Source organism: Hemiscyllium ocellatum, chromosome 26 (genome assembly GCF_020745735.1).
Source record: "Hemiscyllium ocellatum isolate sHemOce1 chromosome 26, sHemOce1.pat.X.cur, whole genome shotgun sequence".
Classification (NCBI taxonomy): domain Eukaryota; kingdom Metazoa; phylum Chordata; class Chondrichthyes; order Orectolobiformes; family Hemiscylliidae; genus Hemiscyllium; species Hemiscyllium ocellatum.
In genome coordinates this window covers 29,123,811-29,144,070 of record NC_083426.1, presented here as the reverse complement: position 1 = coordinate 29,144,070, position 20,260 = coordinate 29,123,811, and the positions used below count along the sequence as shown (strand labels likewise).

Below are 20,260 nucleotides of genomic sequence, written 5' to 3'. Positions count from 1 at the left end.
AGTCGCATGGAGTCCAGGGTAGATGGATAAAGAAATACTGAGTGAAAGTGAGTTTCTCAAAATGGAGAACTGTGACCAGTTTGTGATATACGTAAATGATCTAGAGGGAGATTTAGGTAGTCCAATCGGCAAATTTGCTAATGACCTAAGATTGGAGTAGCAGATAGTGAAGGGAGCTGTCAGAAGTTGCAGCAGAATATAGATAGATAGATTGGAGAACAAAGCAAGTGGAACGAGTTCAGTTTAGGAAACCTGATTGGCATAGACAAGTAGGGTGAAGGGCCTCTTTTTCATGCTGTCTCCACAACAAACTGTATCTCCACAAAGTCTGTGCAGTAGTCACTCCTACCAATACAAACATTGGCAGATCAGTGAGGATGAGCTTGTGTGTATTTTTGCCTTCTGTTTACTGAAGAAGGCATTTGGGAAGCTTGCTTTATTAGTACACTGAGTATAGGAGTTGGGACGTCGTGTTGCGGCTGTACAAGACATTGGTAGGCCACGTTTTGAATACTGCATTCAGTTGTGGTCTCTGTGCTAAAAGAATGATGTTATTTAAACTTGAAGCAAAAAAAATTTACAAGGATATTGCCGGATTGAAGGTTGAGGTATAAAGATAGGCTGAATAGAATGGTGTTGAAAATGTGTTGCTGGTTAAAGCACAGCAGGTTAGGCAGCATCCAAGGAATAGGAAATTCGACGTTTCGGGCATAATCCCTTCATCAGGAATGAGGAGAGTGTGCCAAGTAGGCTAAGATAAAAGGTAGGGAGGAGGGACTTGGGGGAGGGGCGATGGAGATGTGATAGGTGGAAGGAGGTCAAGGTGAGGGTGATAGGCCGGAGTGGGGTGGGGGCGGAGAGGTTAGGAAGAAGATTGCAGGTTAGGAGGTCGGTGCTGAGTTGAGGGAACCGACTGAGACAAGGTGGGGGATGGGGAAATGAGGAAACTGGAGAAATCTGAGTTCATCCCTTGTGGTTGGAGGGTTCCCAGGCGGAAGATGAGGCGCTCCTCCTCTAACCGTCGTGTTGTTATGTTCTGCCGGTGGAGGAGTCCAAGGACCTGCATGTCCTCGGTGGAGTTCAACACTTTAACTCTCCCTCCCACTCCACCGAGGACATGCAGTTCCTTGGACTCCTCCACCGGCAGAACATAACAACACGACGGTTAGAGGAGGAGCGCCTCATCTTCCGCCTGGGAACCCTCCAACCACAAGGGATGAACTCAGATTTCTCCAGTTTCCTCACTTCCCCTCTCCCCACCTTGTCTCAGTCGGTTCCCTCAACTCAGCACCCGCCCTCCTAACCTGCAATCTTCTTCCTAACCTCTCCGCCCCCACCCCACTCCGGCCTATCACCCTCACCTTGACCTCCTTCCACCTATCACATCTCCATCGCCCCTCCCCCAAGTCCCTCCTCCCTACCTTTTATCTTAGCCTGCTTGGCACACTCTCTTCTCATTCCTGATGAAGGGCTTATGCCCGAAACGTCGAATTTCCTATTCCTTGGATGCTGCCTAGCCTGCTGTGCTTTAACCAGCAACACATTTTCAACTGTGATCTCCAGCATCTGCAGACCTCATTTTTTACCTGAATAGAATGGGGCCTTATCCCAATAGAATTGGAGGCTGAGGGCTGACGTTTTCGCGATTTATAAAGTCGTGAAGGGCATAGGGTGAAATGGCCAAGGTCTTTTTCCCAGGGTAAGAGAGTCTAAAATTAGGGGGCATAGGTTTAAGGTGAAAGGGGAAAGACTTAAAAGGGACCTAAGCGGCAACCTTTTTTACGAGAGAGTAGACCGTGTATGGAACGAACTGCCAGAGGAGGTGGTAGAGATGGGTACAATTGCAACATTTAAAAGGCATCTGGATATACGGATAGGAAGGGTTTAGGGATATGGGCCTAAAGCTAGCAAATGGGAATAGATCCGTTTAGAATATCTGGTCGGCGCAGACCAGTTGGACCAAAGGATCTGGTTCTGTGATGTTATTAGTCTATGATTATGATTTTAATTTTCACATGTATAATGCATAATAAAAGCTCTATTATGTTGTGCATTTTGCAATAATAATTGTTAGAGTTAATAAAATACAATGTTTACATCCACAGCTATTTTCTGTACTGATGGATTGGAGTAGTGCAATATACATTAGACCTATTTGTCAAATACAATATTATAGTTTTTTTATAAATTAGAAATTGTGTGGAGAAGAATACCAGTGCCTAATATTCTGGAATATTTTTCATTTTCAACACTTGTACAGTTAATAACTTTAACACACAACCAGGAAATGACAAATTGCTCTACAATATCATGCATCAATCCCTGACTTGGAGATAATAGACAGCCAAATCCTGTATACTTCAGTCAATGAACCTGTTCATTTAACATCCATATACAAGCGTATAGTGTTCAGAATGTGTTACAAACCAATTGTGAGTTCAAAAACATTTATTTTCTCTTTATTCTCACCACCAGACATTAAACAAACCTGCGATTTAATTTTTGCCCCTTTATTTAAACTATGGTGACATATTTATCTGCTTCCTTTGTTTGTAACACAAGTGTACAGTTTTCAGAATATGGATGTTGAATGAACATGCTCAGTGCTTTTCTCACACATACTTAAATATGGAAGAGATGGAGAGTAATACTTTGCAACACAGATAAACATAAAGCAATCAGAAGAGAACGGATTGAGAAGAATAAAAAAGTTCTTTAATAAACAACAGCTTGACTACAAATCAACAAAGGAATGCCAGTTTATCAATGTCCTTGTTTTTTAAGATGGAGTTCAAAAGTCCAAAGTAGGAATTAGTGATCTGGAATTCCTTTGTGGCAGCAATTGATAATTTTGTTATTCAGGAGCATAGAAGCAGAAGTAGCCCATTCAGCCACTCAAGCATATTCTGCCATTTAATGAGATCATGGCTGATCTGTTGTCTAACTGCAAGCAAATCTACTCTTTTATTATATGGATAAAAATCTCCTTGAAGGTCTTCTAAAGAATAATGCTGAAATATAATTTCTGTTGTGCCTTTTGAATGAAAGGAGGTTGATTACTTTCGGAGAGCTCATACGGGTTGTTAGTTGCTGTTTATAAATGTTGCCAGACCTGCTGAGTTTCTCCAGCAATTTCTGTTTTTATAACAGTAATGCTTATTGGGCTGTTGAGTGTTTTAAACCAGCCATAAATCTATCTATTCGTGATACCTTTTGTCCTCGTGACATGCATTCTGATTAAAGAAAGAAGCAAGTAAAGGTGTATTCATTTATTCTCCCATTCCACTCACATTAGATTTATTTGGTGCAATCTTGGCTTCTGGTCACATCACTTCACTTAATATCCCCAGATAATGTCATCTTGGGTAAAAATTTCTTAGTGATGGGAGTCCTAGTATGGGAGGAAAGAGTAAAGTTTCAAATCCTCCCTGACATTGGGGATTGGGTGTTTCCAGTATCTGAGTAAGGAAATAGAATTGCTCACTTTGAGAGGATTATGGTGCTCCCATTGAGGACAAACACTCTCGCAATCCTGAGGAGTTATTTGAGTGGATTTCACACAAGGCAAATTCTCTGAAGTGGTTAGAATCTGCAGTGAAGATACCTTGTTGGTTGTTCTATGCACCCCTCTGAGGTATGTCTTTTAGGACTGCTCTAGTGGACCAAGAATTGCAACCTTTGATTACAATCAATGGCCATTTCACGAGCCAACATGGAATAGACTTTTCGAGCCTTCCCTGTTAACTGATCCTGAAACATGAAGGTTCTCATTTCTTGTGGCCATTGTAACTGTCCTGCTCCCCATTCAAAAGTAGTGAAGAAGGACTACACATCACCCTCTTAAAATTTAGGAATGTAACTAGCATAGTTAAGGGCTTCAAAACTTGACTCTCTAACAAGGAAATTTGGACAGTTACGGAGTGGAGAGAAGTTTTACCTGGCAGTTTCCATCAGTTCAAGTTCTTCCTGAACCTTTAACTGCTTTTCCAATTCTTAGAACTGGAACGTGTTTTCATCGATGTGTGTGTCTCTCTGTCTCTCTGTCTCTCCTCCTGTTTCCCTAAACTCTATCTATATTTTAAGCTTTTTCAGCACTTGTTGAGTAACAGGATGTTGATTGGTTTCCGGTTCTAATTCCTCATCTACGTGTTCTGATTGTGGACTGGGTCTCTAGCCTGTTACTGTTTTTAAAACTGTCAGTAAATATGTGTACTAACACCAGTTTTTATCTTATTTATGACATATGGATTAAAAACAGCAAAAAAAAAGTAAAATTCAGAGGCAGCTTCGAGCAGGAATCTCCTATGAAAGTTTTCTGTCTATTCTTTTAAAACCTTAAATTCTAATGCAGTTAATGGAAATTGAGTGCCTTCATGCTGACATTAATTGTATTTCTCTGTGGGCCAAAGCTCTGGCTTTGTCTTTTTTTTAAAAATGTGATCGTACATGTGTATTGTAGCCATTCAAGGAGGCATCTTCTCAAGGGATGGACAATAAAAATACTGTCCATCCAGAGAAATCCACATCCCACCAGTAAATTTAAAAAATTCCTAAAGTCAATTGCAAGCCTCTGGAATTTTATTTTCTTAGATACTTTTCATTGAATACTTTGAATAACTTGTCTTTTAATCTTAACTTTTATGTATTACAGATACATTTTAATTGTAGCTGACAGGAAATGCTTCCGAGTAGTACATAGTATTTTAAATTGACTTTATGAAATGTCATTTACCACAATGAGTGGAATTTTATAGTCCTCCTGCGAGCAGGCTGGCTGCTGTGGTGTGGAGATGAGTGGCGATTTAAAAACAGGTGGCATGATATTGCCATGATTGTTGCCTACCTGTCTCTGCCAGTATTTTACCAGCACTACCTTTTGAGTTACTTGGGAATTTCATCTTATTCATGACCATTGATGGGCTCCTTCCACAAGAGGGGTCCATGCTACCTTTCGCCAACAGACGAGATTGTGTGGATGGAAGTTCCTCCCTGAGCTGATTGATGGTTTGATGGTAAAGAAATTTCCTCATTTGGCCTAGTTGAGAAGGGAGGCTTGTCCCCAACGTCAACTGAGGGAGCAGGTTTACCACTTCTGGTCCATGAATCTACAGCACATCTATTGTTCCTGAGGCTAGAGTCCCAAGCCACGAAATAATTTCATTTGTACATTTGGTCATGTAGCCATGTTTTCTTGATATTTCTGTTTTGGCTGCAACTTGAATCAACATCACGACCGGCAGTTATAAACCAACCAATTTATCAGAGAAACAATTTCTCATTTGTGAAAAGTTACCTGTTATGTATCAGCAGCATTACAAAAAGAGATGAAGTTATCCTGTGCGAGTTTTGTATTTTTTAATATTAAGAACTAAGTTGCAAGATTGATGCTGGAAAACTGTTGACTTGTATGTAAAACCCCATACTGGAGTAATGTTGAATATATTTACGAGTTTTATATCATCTTAACACTAAAGAATGTATTTTAAATGAATTATAGAAGACTATTTCAGTTTTAACCAAAACCACTTCTGTTTTGCAGTATATTCTTTCGATGGACTCCTGGTCTTTGGCTTGCTTTTTATATGCACCTGTGCATACCTAAAGAAAGTTCCCCGACTAAATAAGTGGCTACTATCTGAAAAGAAAGGGGTATGGGGTGTATTTTACAAAGGTAAATTGATGTGATATTAGATTTAATGAACAAAAACATTAATCTGTTTTAGGATATGACAAAATCACAAATAATAAAAAGATCATCTGGATTTTGAATGACTTATTGCTCAAGTTTGTATTGTGTATTCTTGAGGGGTAAACTAATTGGTTTTGATTAAAAAGATTTGATTTGTAAGTTAAATATTGTAACTACACTGGATTAAAGCATGAGATTTAATAAATCATGAATTAAAATCATCTTCAAGTCATAAAATAAATTGAGTTTGATATTCTCTATGTCCAGCAATATTTTTGTTTATTTTTATAACATCTTGAATAAATATTTATCAGACAATGCAAATAACAGAAAAATGCAAAATTCTGTAGATGCTGAAATCTGAAACAAACCGAGAATGCTGGAGAAACTCAGTAGTTCTGGCAGCATCTGTGGAAAGAGAAGCAGCGTTAACATTTTGAGTCCAGTATAACAACTTCAGAACTGAAAGATGTTGGAGAATAGTTTTTTAAAATATACTTTTGACAGAGGCAGAGGAGGAGCAAAAGGGCATATGGTGTGAAGACCCTGTGCAAAGAGAAAGGGATTGTTAAAGTTGGTAAAGGAGAAAAATGTGTAAAATAAGTATTAATTAACACATGAAAGGAAGAGAATGGTCTTTTCTACTACGAGCAAAATCAACAAGACAAGGGTTGAGGGGGTGTTAGACCACATAAGAAAAATGGAGAACAGACATAATGTGGTTAATTTCTGAAGTTGTGGGATTCAATATTGAGACCTCGGACTGTAAAATTCCTAAGTGGAAAATGAGGTGGTGTTCCTCACGTTTGTGTTGTACTTCGTCGGAAGATTACACATAAACACTACAATCAAGAGAGCACACCAATTCCTCTACCTACTTAAAAGGCTAAGGAGATTTGGCATGTCCACAATGAGTCTTGCCATTTTTTATAGATGCACCATAGAAAACATTCTATTCCAATGCAGCCCAGCCCATTACGAGAACCAGCCTTCTTTCCATTGGCTCTGTCTATACTTCTCACTGCCTCTGGAAAGTAGCCAACATAATCAAAGACCATTCCCACCCTAGCTATACTGTCTTGCACCTTCTTCGATTGGGCAGAAAGTACAAATATTTGAAAACACATACCAACAGATTCAAGAACAGTTTTTTTTTGTTGTTATAAGACTTATGAACAGGCCTCTCATATATTAGAGTTGATCTTCCTATGCACCTTCTCTGTAGCTGTAACATAATATTCTGCAGTCTGTTCTATTACCTTTAATGTACTTATTTAGGGTGTGATTTTCCTTAAAAATAATACTTCTCCTTTTATCTTGGTACATGTGACAATAATAAATCAAATCAAATCTAACTTATTTTACCTTTCCCTGTTTCATCACCATTAACAACCACTTTGGCTTTTTCACTGGGCCTCGATACCAATCTGTCTTTTTGCTTCTCTGTCAAAAGTATAAAAAAATCAATTTTTCAACAATCTCTGTTCTGGAGAAGACTCATACTGGACTCAAAGCACCAATTCTCTTTCTCTCTTCACAAGACACTTGACCCTACTCTCAACTAGTATCGTTGTGAGCAGGTTAGTAGTATGTGTGAAGTAATCCACTGTGACTCCTGTCAGTTCTTCCTGCTACTCTGTGACGAAAGGTTAGACCTCGTGGGATACAGGGAGAACCAGCCATTTGCATACAGAATTGGCTTGAAGGTAGAATACAGAGGGAGGTGGTGGAGGGTTGCCTTTCAGACTGGAGGCCTGGGATCTGTTGTGTGCCACAAGGATAGATGCTGGGTCTGCTGCTTTTCATGATTTGGATGTGGACCCAGGAGGTATAGTTAGTAAGTTTGCGGATGACACCAAAATGGGAGGTGTAGTGGACAGCAAAGGTTATCTCTGAGTACAACCAGACCTTGATCAGATGGGCCAATGGGCTGAGGAGTGGCAGATGGAGTTTAATTTAGATAAATGTGAGCTGCTGCATTTTGGAAAGACAAATCAGGGCAGGACTTATACACCTAATGGGAAGGTCCTGGGGAGTGTTGCACTTAAGTCTCTTCGTTCAGCAGGTTCATAGTTCCTTGCATGTGGAGCCGCAGGTAGATAGGATAGTGAAGGGGACATTTAGTGTGCTTTCTTTTATTGGTCAGTGCATTGAGTATAGGAGTTGGGAGGTCATGTTGCAACTGTTGGTTAGGCCACTTTTGGAATGTTGTGTGTCATTCTGGTCTCCCTCCTATCGGAAGGTGAAACTTGAAAGATTCCAGAAAAGATTTACAAGGATGTTGCCAGGGTTGGAGGATTGGGCAAGGCTTAATAGGCTTGGGGCTGTTTTCCCTGGAGTGTTGGAGGCTAAGAAGTGACCTTATAGAGGTTTATAAAACTTGAGGGGCTTGGATAGGGTAAACAGACAGACAAAGTCTTTTCCCTGGGGTGGGGGAGTCCAGAACTAGAGGGCATAGGTTTTGACTGAGAGGGGAAAAAATTAAAAGGGGCCACGTATCGTGCAGAGGGTGGTGTGTGTATGGAATAAACTGCCAGAGGAAGTGGTGGAGGCTGGTACAATTTGCCACATTTAAAAGGCATCTGAATGGGTAAACGAATAGGAAGGGTTCAAAGTTTGGGAGAAGATTTGTAGCTCGGGTACTCATTGTTGTGATTCTGTTTGCCGAGCTGGGAATTTGTGTTGCAGACGTTTCGTCCCCTGTCTAGGTGACATCCTCAGTGCTTGGGAGCCTCCTGTGAAGCACTTGTTTGATCTTTCCTCTGGCATTTGTCGCGGTTTGAATCTACCGCTTCCGGTTGTCAGTTCCAGCTGTCCGTTGCAGTGGTCGGTATATTGGGTCCAGGTCAATGTGCTTAGTGATTTGAATCTGTGGATAATTGCCATGCCTGTAGGAATTCCCTGACTGTTTTCTGTTTTGCTTATCCTATAATAGTAGTGTCCTATAGTATAACACGTGATTATGATATCTGGTTGGTATGGACGAGTTGGACCAAAGGGTCTGTTTCCATGCTGTACATCTCAATGATTCTGCCTAAACTTTTGAGTCATGATTTGGAGATGCCGGTGTTGGACTGGGGTGTACAAAGTTAAAGATCGCACAACACCAGGCTATAGTCCAACAGGTTTAATTGGAAGCACACTAGCTTTCGGAGCGTCGCTCCTTCATCAGGTTATAGTGGAGGGCTCAATCCTAACAGAATTTATTGCAAACTTTGATAGTATGATGTAACTGAAATTATACATTGAAAAGTTGATTGTCTGTTGAGTCTTTCATCTGTTTGAATACCATGATAATTTCACTACTTTCATGTAAATCACAAGACTTTTTTTTAAAAGTTGCATTCTCAGGTTAGCTGTTAACAGTGGGTAATAGCTAGACAATATGTTGAAGGTGCTAGCCCCCTGTGTTCTCTGTCTATGCCATGATGTTTAGATTGATTCTAATCTAAAAAGTGAGATAACAGAGTTTTAATTAATTCATGCAGTTTTTGAGCAAAGTACAATGTAACTTTGCATGTACAAATTCACCCCACAAAATATATATGTGCATGTGGGTCTGTGTGTGTGTCTGGGTTGGGGGTTGAGTGTGAGAAAGTGTATGCATGTGTGCGCGTAGAGTGTCTTAAGTCTGTGAGTGTGTGTGTGTATGTTTGTTTGTATAAGCGTGTGCGCGCGAGAGCGAGAATGTGCTGGATGTGTGTGTGTGTGTGTGTGTGTGTGTATAGTGCAATGGTCATCACCTGTAATGTGACATGAACCCAAGGTCCCGGTTGAGGCCCTCCCTATGGGTACCGAACTTAACTAATCAGCCTCTGTTCAGCCACCTTTCGCTGCTGCATGTCCCGAAGTCCGCCTTGGAGGATGGTCACCTGAAGGTCCGAGGTCGAATGTCCTGGACCACTGAAGTGTTCCCCACCTGGGAGGGAACACGCCTGTCTGTTGTGCAGTGCCCATTCATCTGTTCTCGTAGCCTTTGCTCGGTTTCCCAATGTACCATGCCTCCGGGCATCCTTGCCTGCAACGCATAAGGTAGACAACATTGGCTGAGTCACGTGTACCTGCCATGTACATGGTGGGAGGTGTCCCCACGCGTAATGGTGGTATCTATGTCCACACTCTGACACATCTTGCAGCACCTACCGTGACAGGGGGATGTATGGCGTTGTCCTGAGAGCCGGGCAGCTTGCTACGAACAATTATCTGTTTGAGGTTTGGCGGTTGTTTAAAGGCAAGTAGTGAAGGCATGGGGAAGGTCTTGGTGAGGTGCTCATCCTCATTGATAATGTGTTGCAGGTCACGAAACACATGGTATAGTTTTTCAGCTCCTGGGGAATACTGAACAACAAAGGGTACCCTATCAGTTGCAGCACGTGTCTCCTGAGGAGGTCATTACGGTTCCTTGCTGTGGCACATCGGAACTGGCGGTCAATGAGTTGGACATCGTACTCCGTTCTTGTGAGGGCATCCGTGAGTACTTCCAGGTGTCCGTCACCCACTGTTAACAGCTAACCTGAGAATGCAACTTTTTAAAAAAAGGTTTTGTGATTTTCACATGAAAGAAGTGAAACTATCATGGTATTCAAACAGATGAAAGACTCAACAGACAGTCAATTTTTCAATGTATAATTTCAGTTACATCACACTGTAAAGTTTTGCTCTAAATTCTGTGTGTTAGGATTGAGCCCTCCACTATCACCTGATGAAGGAGTGGAGCTCCGAAAGCTAGTGTGCTTCCAATTAAACCTGTTGGACTATAACCTGGTGTTGTGTATGATTTTTAACTTTTAAACTTTTGAGTCTCCATACAGTACAGCAGAGATTAAGAAACTTTGAGGCAAAATGTCTACCAGAATTTCTGCTCCATGCCACATGTTAAATCTTGCATTGTGCTACCTCATTAAAGTTATTTTGAGATGATTCTGAATGTGATATTTGCAATGTATCCTAGTGTATTTTTAAAGAAAACAAAAGTGAGGAAGCATTATTGTACTGATTTTAAATATAACTATGTTTCTTTACAGCTGCAGTAATAGGAACAAGACTTCACGTACCAGTTGCACTGTCTTGCCTTGTCATGGGTGTTTATGTTTTGTTTATTAAATGACCACCGTGATCCAAATATGATGAAGAACGTAAGAGGAACAATATTTAGAAAAACATGCAACAAGGATTATGATCAGATAATGTTTCCTTTCTGTACAAGAACTGAACACTATACCGTTTACCCTCTCGTGCTATCCTGGAGGTGCTTGGAAGAAACATTAACTAATGGAAAAGTAAATTGCTGGTATATACATGGTCCGTACTAAATCCGTATCTTTATTCCAAGGTGTGTGCTTACAGCAAATCTTCTGTTTCACTTGAAAACAACATCATGAAAGACTAGTCAGACAATTAGTCAACATCTTTGAGTATTCAGCTTTGAAGGAAGTATTTATGTGGGTCAGTAAGTTTAGAAATATTTTGAATTGAAACTATAATCCTGAGATCATTTAAAATAGGGTTTCTTTTTCAATTTCTGAATTTAATCAGCTACTAAATTTTCAATTTAAAACAGGAAATTTTGTCTTGGCATATTTTGTCTAAGATAATGCGATTGTTGTACGTTGATCCAATTGACTATGTTTGCTATGTCTTCCTAAAATGATGTATACCATGATTAAAAATGTAATGCTTTATTCATAATTTAGGGTGTTGTGGTAAAGTTTATAAATGAGATACTTCACCAAAAAAACAGCAGTTATAAACTGGAATCTGTAAAGTGACTTTGTAATGATGAGGATGCCCAACCTGCCTTAAAAAGTCCTTACTTGTAAGAAGGTGACTGCATTGGTTTTATTGACCCAATGGTTACTGAGATGAAGGTAGTCGATTTGTTGGACATTTCTTTCCTTTTGATATTGAAGTTGCAGCATATTTTCTTGCAAAATGTTATCTGCACTTCAAGGGATTATCATTATTTTGAAAAGTACAATATTAAATAAAAACAACTGTTGCAAGGATAATGTGTTTTAAATTTTAATACAGTTTTTCTTGTATCTTTTGAAGAGTGCACCTGGATTTGAGGTTGTGTTCTTTCTATAGCTGTTCAGAGAGGAAGAAATTGAAGTGAGCAATACTGACTGTGGCACCAGTGAAATGTTTTAGTGCAGCATATACAACACCCTTTGAGCAATTGTATTCTCGGACATGGATTTGCTAAGATCAGACTTTGGGCAATTGCAGCACTGTTTGTGCCTGTCACAGGATTCTTATTTCCCCAGATGTGCAATTGCTAATGCACTGGATGCTGTGATATATTGAGTTTTTTAAAAAAATTATTTTCTCATATTAGCAACACCCTCAGGAATCCCAACCTACTGAAGGTGTATATGACCAATTCAGGTATGCGTTGTGAAGATTCTGCAATTGTTCATTACAATAGTTGGAAAGCCATCTAGGATATTTTCCCTTTTTTTCTCACCGTGTATTTCTTTTTTTTTGGAGACATTCCAGACAACTTTCTCAAAGCCAGCAAATTGTCCATTAGATATTTTACCAATTTCAGTGCCAGTAGCCAGACCTGTATATGAATCTTTGCTTTCCCAAACCGGAGTGTATATTTATTTTCACAATGTCCAGATAAATGCGTCAGCTGCAGGTTGAATAGATACATCTAAAATAGTGACAAGAGTATCATGTGCCATGATGTGGTTTCCTTGGCTTTGGACAGCAGAACATTTCAATTGATTTGTGGCTGAGGCTATCAATTTATTTATTCAGCATTGAACAGTTAAATTTCTGACTGGACAAACAATAGATTTTCAGTAAATGCAGATTTTTTTTATTCATCATGAGAATATAGGAAGTAACAAAGCTGCTGCTTCTATATTTAAAGGTTAGACTGAATCTGAAACCATATCGTTAAGTAATGCTTCTTTACTCTAGATATAGAAGTTGTTTGCCTGCTCTCATTATGAAGGGTTCAAACAGACTGATTTAAAGTAAAACTGCCAGAGCTACATGCTACCAAACATTTGATAGAACAAAGGAAATTAAAAATATATTCCTCCAACTGAAGAACAACTTGCGATCAAACATACTATATGAAGGCAGTTGTTGCAGTTTGGTACTATGGGTGCAAAATATCCTCCAACATTATACCCAAGACACAGTTGTTCATAATTCAATTTTAACTGTCTGTCTGTTGAGTGTTTAATCACAGGGGAGATGGTAGTCCATGCAAAATAAATGTTATAGTGCTTACTGAGATCATGAAAATCATAATAAACAAATAAAAGGTTTTTTTTGCTGCTGGCTATATCTTGGCACCTTTTTGTCTTGAACTATTACATACATGTCTGGTGAAAGTGATTATTGTGGCTGTCTTGCATGTTAGGTATGTATTCCTAATTCAAAGTTGAGAATGCAGTTTAAACGTTGATGTCATTATGGAGATTACGTGTTTGTGTAAGCATGGGTTGCAAAGATGGAAACTTTCCTGATGCAAGGCCTCATTTAAATAATTTGGTGTCTGATGTTGACAAAACTTGATGGTAACAATATTGGGAAACCTGTCCTTCAACACGCTCCAGTTCAACAACTTACTTCTGAACCTTCTTTGGTCCAGCATGCACATTGACAAAAGATAGCACAGTATATTGCAAATTACAAAACATCATCCATGGGTTCTTGAAATTCCTTTCTGGGTTCAGCAATTTTGTCATACTTTTACACTGAGCTGGAATAATGTTAGAGTGATTTCAAGACCAGGAAATATGGGAAGTTAGTCTGGGAAGTTGCTGCTCCCACTGATAAAGATTCCACTTCAAAGTTATAAATTTGGCACTGTGTATTCTGACGCCAATTGATTATCCTCCATTCTCCTGTTGAATGAATTTGCACTCTCTCACATTCATGCTATAAGCAAAACATTCTTTATCCTAAGTCATTAGTATTTGTCCGTTTCTGTTCCAAGAACAGTTAGATCGCACCATACGATTCAACTTGGCTCCGTGCCTGAACTGCAATGCGATTTGATAGTGCATGGCAAATGTCTCATTCTTTGAATAACGTGTTAAATTGCTAATGTTGAGAGCTGTGCTTGAGATTAAAACTTTCATTTACTTGTAATATCTTCCATTTTCCAAGTTTTACTATACAGTTGATGTAAAATGTGGTTAAAAATTATTAAGATGTTGTCGTTGCATTTAAATTTTTGGCTTTGCCAGAATTTCAGCTTTTCATCTTATGCCTATTTTGCAGCCACTTTCACAATCTTGTCCTGTCAGTGTAACTGCTTCCTCATGTCATGGCAAGTCGGGAGCATCATTTGATTAATATAGATGATTGCTGATTATCATGGAAGATATAGGTACATATATATAGGATGGAAGTTTTGAAATTATATAGGTAAATGTTTTGGGAGGGTTTTTGCAGGCAGTGTTACCTCTAATAGTATAATGTCGCATCCTGTAAAGGATGGTTTTTACTGTTAGTACCCATGGTATAAATGGGCATTGAAGTGTGAGTAGATTAACTAACAAATCTCACCGTCCCCTTTTAATGCTATTGAGAGGTTTTTGCTAGTGTGAAGTGATTTTTATTAGCATTAACATTCATAATTATTGACATTAATATTGGTAATTGGATATGTCCCGTCTTCAGCGCAACTTTATAGCCAAAGCAAGTTGCAACTGAGGGGCCATTTTATTTTGTTGACAAATATGGTAACAAAACACAGCATGATCCCCAAACCAACCAGGTCTCATTTTATGGCCCTGACGTTTTGTTTGAGGGGAGAGGTTGGGTTGGAAAATGCGAACATTCATGTAAACCTGGAACATGAGTAGGCCATTTGGCCGTTTGAGCTGCTGTAAACAAAAATTATTGCTGATGTGTAACCTGAAATCTGCTCTCCTGCCTATCCCTGAAGCCCTTTCATCTATCACCAGAAATCTATCTGTCTTTAAAATATTCAGACTCTGCTTTCAATTTTCAGCAAGGGCGTTCAAAGAAGACACTCTATGAGAAACAAAACTTGTTTCATCTTTGTTTCAAATGAGTGAATCCTTAGTTTTTAAACAATGATCCTTCGTTCTAGATTCTCCCATATGAAGAAACATCCTCTCTGTACCTACTCTGTCAAAACTCCTTCAGGATCTTGGATCTTGTATGTTTAATAGCAGTGAGTTAAGTCGGGATGATTCCCCAATTCAATTCTACCACCAGGAAAATTTCCCAATGATTGTGCATCAACTGTTTACTCAATAAAAGTGGACTTCCAATTTCAATAATTAAAGGCCTATTGAGAATGATTTTCCTAGGCCTCTGGCATTCCACTAGTTACAACATCTGCTCTTTGCCCAAAATCATCCATCACCACAAGGGGAGCTGCATGCATGTGGCTTCCCTATAACTTCCAATTTAACTATAGGTTGGATGGAGAGGATCAATCACCAGGCTCTGTCTGCTTTCACCTTTTAAAAGATTTTTAAAATGTTCACCCCTTGAATGAACCTCCTGAAGTGCTCTTGCATTCCAGCTGTTCCTCCTTTTTGGTAGTTCAGCAAAGAATTGAGCTGCTAGCCTTCTGAGTGGGTTGACAGTGTGAAGTGCCGTCCATTATCCTTTCTTGTTCAGCCAAGTGAGGCTGCCCTGCAGCTGGTTCTGTCCTAATCAATCCAGTATTGAGGAGTTCATCTCCCTAATTACTTTCCTTCCTGCTCGCAGGAGTTAATTCAGGAGTTCCTCAAGGATCTATGCTTTCCAATCTCCTGTTTCAATTTCTATGATGCCCTTTAGCGATTGGTCAGTTGTGTCAGATGGCTGGACAGCTGGTTTGTGATGCAGTGTGATGGCAACAGCACGAGCTCAATTACTGCACTAGCTTGAGGTCACCATGAAGGACTGTCCTCAGCCTGTCCTCTTGCCAGAGCAGTGGCAACCCTCAGGTTAAACCACCGCTAGTCATCTCTTTTATGAGAGAGCAGTCCTATGGCCTGATAAGACTATGTTGATTTCACCTTTCTCTCTTACTATTCAAAAACACAACTTCAGATCTCGAATGTACAGCACTACCTTGGCACTACATTTACACTTGTATCAGGTTTGAACATCCAATATTGGATGAGCAGAAATCACCTCTGCTTAAACGTTGGACAAACTGAAGCCATTGCTTTTGGCCCTCATGACAAACTCCATTTCAGTAGGTGCAGAAAGTAAGTTTCTTCAGGCAATGGAACATACAACCAAGAGAACACATGTTCAGAATAATAACCCTTTTGGTACTGAGATGAGGAGAAACCTTTTCACTCCAAGGGTGGTGAAATCTTTGGAATTCTCTACATCAGTGAGCTGTGGAAGCTGTCATTAAGGATGTTCAAGACAGAGACTGATAGATTTCTAGTTAATAATGACATGAAACAATATGAATGTATGACAGGAAAATCACATTTAAGTTTGAAGATCAGACATTATCTAGAACAGTAGAGCAAGGTTAAAGGCTTGAATGTGAGTGTGAATGTGAGCCTTCCTGGCCCGAAACGTCGAATTTCCTGTTCCTTGGATGCTGCCTGACCTGCTGTGCTTTAACCAGCAACACATTTTCAGCTCTAAAGGCTTGAATGGCCTATTCTTGTGTTCTTATGAAATGAGACTTAATGGACAACTCTTCCAGGGATGCGATGGACCAAATTGCAGCTGCCTCTGTATCTTATGTTGCTATGCTATAAATTAAAGGAGTTGAATGCCCTTGGTCCTTTGTTTATCTGTAGCATTGTCCCAGAATATGTAGCATTGTGACCAGTTTGAAGTTTGTATCCATCATGCATGTGTATAGTACGTGTGTATGTGTAATCCTATTGTATTATGATCTGTTTGTGTAATGTCCTGGTATCCAGAAATTAAGAAATGTAATCTATTTTAACATGTTAAGACAAGTCTGTCACCTCCCTTGGCAATCCAAAAACTGGTTCTATGCAAAGCATATAAATTTTCAGGGATAGTGAAATGCTGGCCTCTATGTGGATTTCAGCAAGAATGAATCATTTTCCCCATCTAGACTGAAGTCATCTTTAATTTAACTGTGATGCATTTTCACAGCTTTTAAAACATGCTCACCAGGTTTTGTAGTTTACTGAGTTTTAAAGACTTCCGGGAAAAGTGTGTTTGAATAGCATCCGTTTTATTACCAATCTAGTACTAACTGCCTCATATGTCACGTGCAGCAGAACCTGCAGTGATTTATTAATCAAATGGGAATGAACAATGGAAACAAAATAAAATTACTGTTCTTGAGCATCTTCCTTTACATTTTAATTTTGTTACTATTAATTAACATTTTTATCACTTGTCCTCGAGATTAAATTAAGGAATCCTCTCGTCAGTTTGATACAATTAATTTTGCCCTAAAATCATGTATATAAATTAATAGATAGTGAGATATTTTCAATTACCACATTAGAATAAAACTAAGCATCTGGGGTGGTATTTCCCATGTATTCTAAAGAATATTCTAAAGGGAGGAATTAAGTACTCCAAGATGGAGGACGGGAAAAATTTCTGGCTGTAAGAGTTGCTCCTTTTTTTTTAAATATTTTGGGTTTTGGAGGTGAATTCCTCGAATTCCAGAAGCAGCAATTGCTGTTTTATATGCTGTTGCATTGTTTTGGAACTTTGGAAAAAAATCAAAATAACAGCAGTTTAAAAGGGAGAAGAGCAGACAAAGGAAGCACATGGTGAGGACAGTGCAGGAGAGAGAGAGAGAAAACCTGCACAGTTACCGCCTTTGCTGTTTGAATTCGTGTGTCGCTGGACATCGGAGTGCATCTGGGAAAATTAACAAACTGAAATTCACGACTAATCTTGGAGGAACTGATGGGCGAAGTTCACCGCACAGAATCAGATAAGTTATTTGTTGCTTTTAGGTCTGTCCAAGAGAAAGGCTGCAGTAGTGAGTATAATGGATTCTTTCTTGATTATATGTTTTGGAGGATAAGTCTCTTGATTAAACTTAAATTAATAGCTATGGCTTATATTTTAACCTGGGACAGTGTTTGTAGAGGAATAAGACGATGTTATTTTCTGGGTCTGCAGATTGTGAAGGAGCAAAAATGGCCTTTGCAGTGATATGTACTACTTGTCAGATGTGGGAGTTTAAGAATTACTACAGATTATATCTGCCATAAATGCTGTTGGATGCGAATCTTATCAGATCGAGTGGATCGGTTGGAGAGACAGATAGAAGCGATGAGGAATTTGCAACAGCAACAGTATGTGATGGATGGCAGTTATGGGAAGGGGGGAGAAGTCTCCGATACAATCACATAGATGGGTTAACTCCAGGAAGGGTAAGAGAGGTAGGCAGTTAGTGCAGGAGTCTTTTGTGGCTATACCCATTTCAAACAGGTATGCTGTTTTGGGAAATGTAGGGGGTGATGGATTCTCAGGGGAACGCAGCACAAAAAGCCAAGTTTCTGGTATTGAGACTGGCTGTAAAGCAATGAGGGGTACATCAGCTTCCAAGAGATCAATTTTGTTAGGGGATTTTGTAGTCAGAAGTACAGACAGACGTTTCTGTGGCCAGCAGAGAAAAAGCAGAATGGTGTGTTGTTTCCCTGGTGCGAGGATCAAGGATGCCTCCGAGAGGGTGCAGAATGTTCTCACGGGGCAGAGAGGCCAGCAGGAGGTCATTGTCCACATTGGAACCAACTACATTGGAAGGGAAGAGGTTGAGATTCTGAAGGGAGATCACAGACAGTTAGGCAGAAATTTAAAAAGGAGGTCCTCAAGGGTGGTAATATCTGGATTACTTCCAGTGCTACTAGCTCCTGAGGGCAGGAATAGGAGGATAGAGCAGATGAATGCATGGCTGAGGAGCTGGTGTTTAGGAGAAGGATTCACGTTTTTGGATCATTGGAATCTCTTTTGGGGTAGAAGTGACCTGTACAAGAAGGACCCCTCATTGCTTTAGAGCCAGTCTCAATACCATGATTGAATGGCGGAGTGGACTCGATGGGCCGAATGGCCTTACTTCCACTCCTATGTCTTATGGCCTTATATTGGCAGGGAAATTTGCTTGGGAGGATTTAAACTAGTAAGGTGGGGGGTGGTGGGACCCAGGGAGATAGTGAGGAAAGAGATCGATTTCTGAGAACAGAAGTGAGTCAAATAGTCAGGGACAACGTAGGACTAATAAATTTAAACTGCATTTATTTCAATGCAAAGGGCCTAACAGGGAAGACCGATGAACTCAGGGGATGGTTAGGAACATGGGGCTGGGATATCATAGCAATTGCGGAAACATGGCTCAGGGATGGGCAGGACTGGCAGCTTAATATTCCAGGAGACAAATGCTACAGGAAGTATAGAAGGGGAGGCAAGAGAAGAGGGGGAAGTGGCATTTTTGATAAGGGATAGCATTACCGCTGTGCTGAGGAAGGGTATTCCCAGAAATACATCCAGGGAAGTAATTTGGGCGGAACTGAGAAATAAGAAAGGCATGATCACCTTTACTGGGATTGTATTATAGACACCACCCCGCGCCCCCCCACCAATAGTCAGAGGGAAATTGAGAAACAAACTTGTAAGGAGATCTCGGCTATCTGTAAGAATAATAGAGTAGTTATGGTAGGGGATTTTAACTTTCCAAATATTAACTGGGACTGCCATAGTGTTAAAGGTTTAGATGGAGAAGAATTTGTTAAGTGTGTACAAGAAAATTTTCTGATTCAGGCTGGGGATGTACCTACTAGAGAAGGTGCAAAACTTGACCTACTCTTGGGAAATAAGGCAGGGCAGGTGACTGAGGTGTCAGTGGAGGAGCACTTTGGGGCCAGTGAACATCATTCTATTCGTTTTAAAATAGTGATGAAAAAGGATAGACCAGGTCTAAAAGTCGAAGTTCTAAATTGGATAAAGGCCAATTTTGACGGCGTTAGGCAATAACTTTCAAAAACTGATTGGGGCAGATGTTCGCAGGTAAAGGGATGGCTGGAAAATGGGAAGCCTTCAGAAATGAGATAACAAGAATCCAGAGAAAGTATATTCCTGTCAGGGTGAAAGGGAAGGCTGGTAGGTATAGGGAATGTTGGATGACTAAAGAAATTGAGGGTTTGGTTAAGAAAAAGAAAAGCATATGTCAGGTATAGACAGGATTGATCGAGTGAATCCTTAGAAGAGTATAAAGAAAGTAGGTGTATGCTTAAGAGGGAAATCAGGAGGGCGAAACGGGGACATGAGATAGCTTTGGTTTCTCCTTAATTCTATTTGCCAAAGGGTTTTTACAAATATATCAAGGACAAAAGGGTAAATAGGGGGAGAATAGGACCCCTCAAAGATCAGCAAGGTGTAGAGCCACAGAAAATGGGGGAGATACTAAATGAATATTTTGCATCAGTATTTATTTATGAAAAAGGATATGGAAGATATAGACTGTAGGGAAATAGATGGTGACATCTTGCAAAATGTCCAGATTTCAGAGGAGGAAGTGCTGGATGTCTTGAAACGGTTAAAGGTGGATAAATCCCTAGGACCTGATCAGGTGTACCTGAGAATTCTGTGGGAAGCCAGAGAAGTGATTGCTGGGCC

At 39.9% G+C, this 20,260-nt stretch overlaps 1 protein-coding gene across 1 annotated transcript in view; it reads left to right on the top strand.

The window, feature by feature from the left end:
- Positions 1 to 12,975, top strand: part of tmem167b (transmembrane protein 167B) — a 31,348-nt gene extending 18,373 nt beyond the window's left edge. The window contains exons 2-3 of the mRNA XM_060845134.1: positions 5,540 to 5,671; positions 10,714 to 12,975. Of these exons, the coding sequence (XP_060701117.1) occupies positions 5,540 to 5,671; positions 10,714 to 10,796 (215 nt within the window). The 3' untranslated portion in view covers positions 10,797 to 12,975. The remainder of the gene's footprint in view (positions 1 to 5,539; positions 5,672 to 10,713) is intronic.
- Positions 12,976 to 20,260: the final 7,285 nt, after the last annotated feature.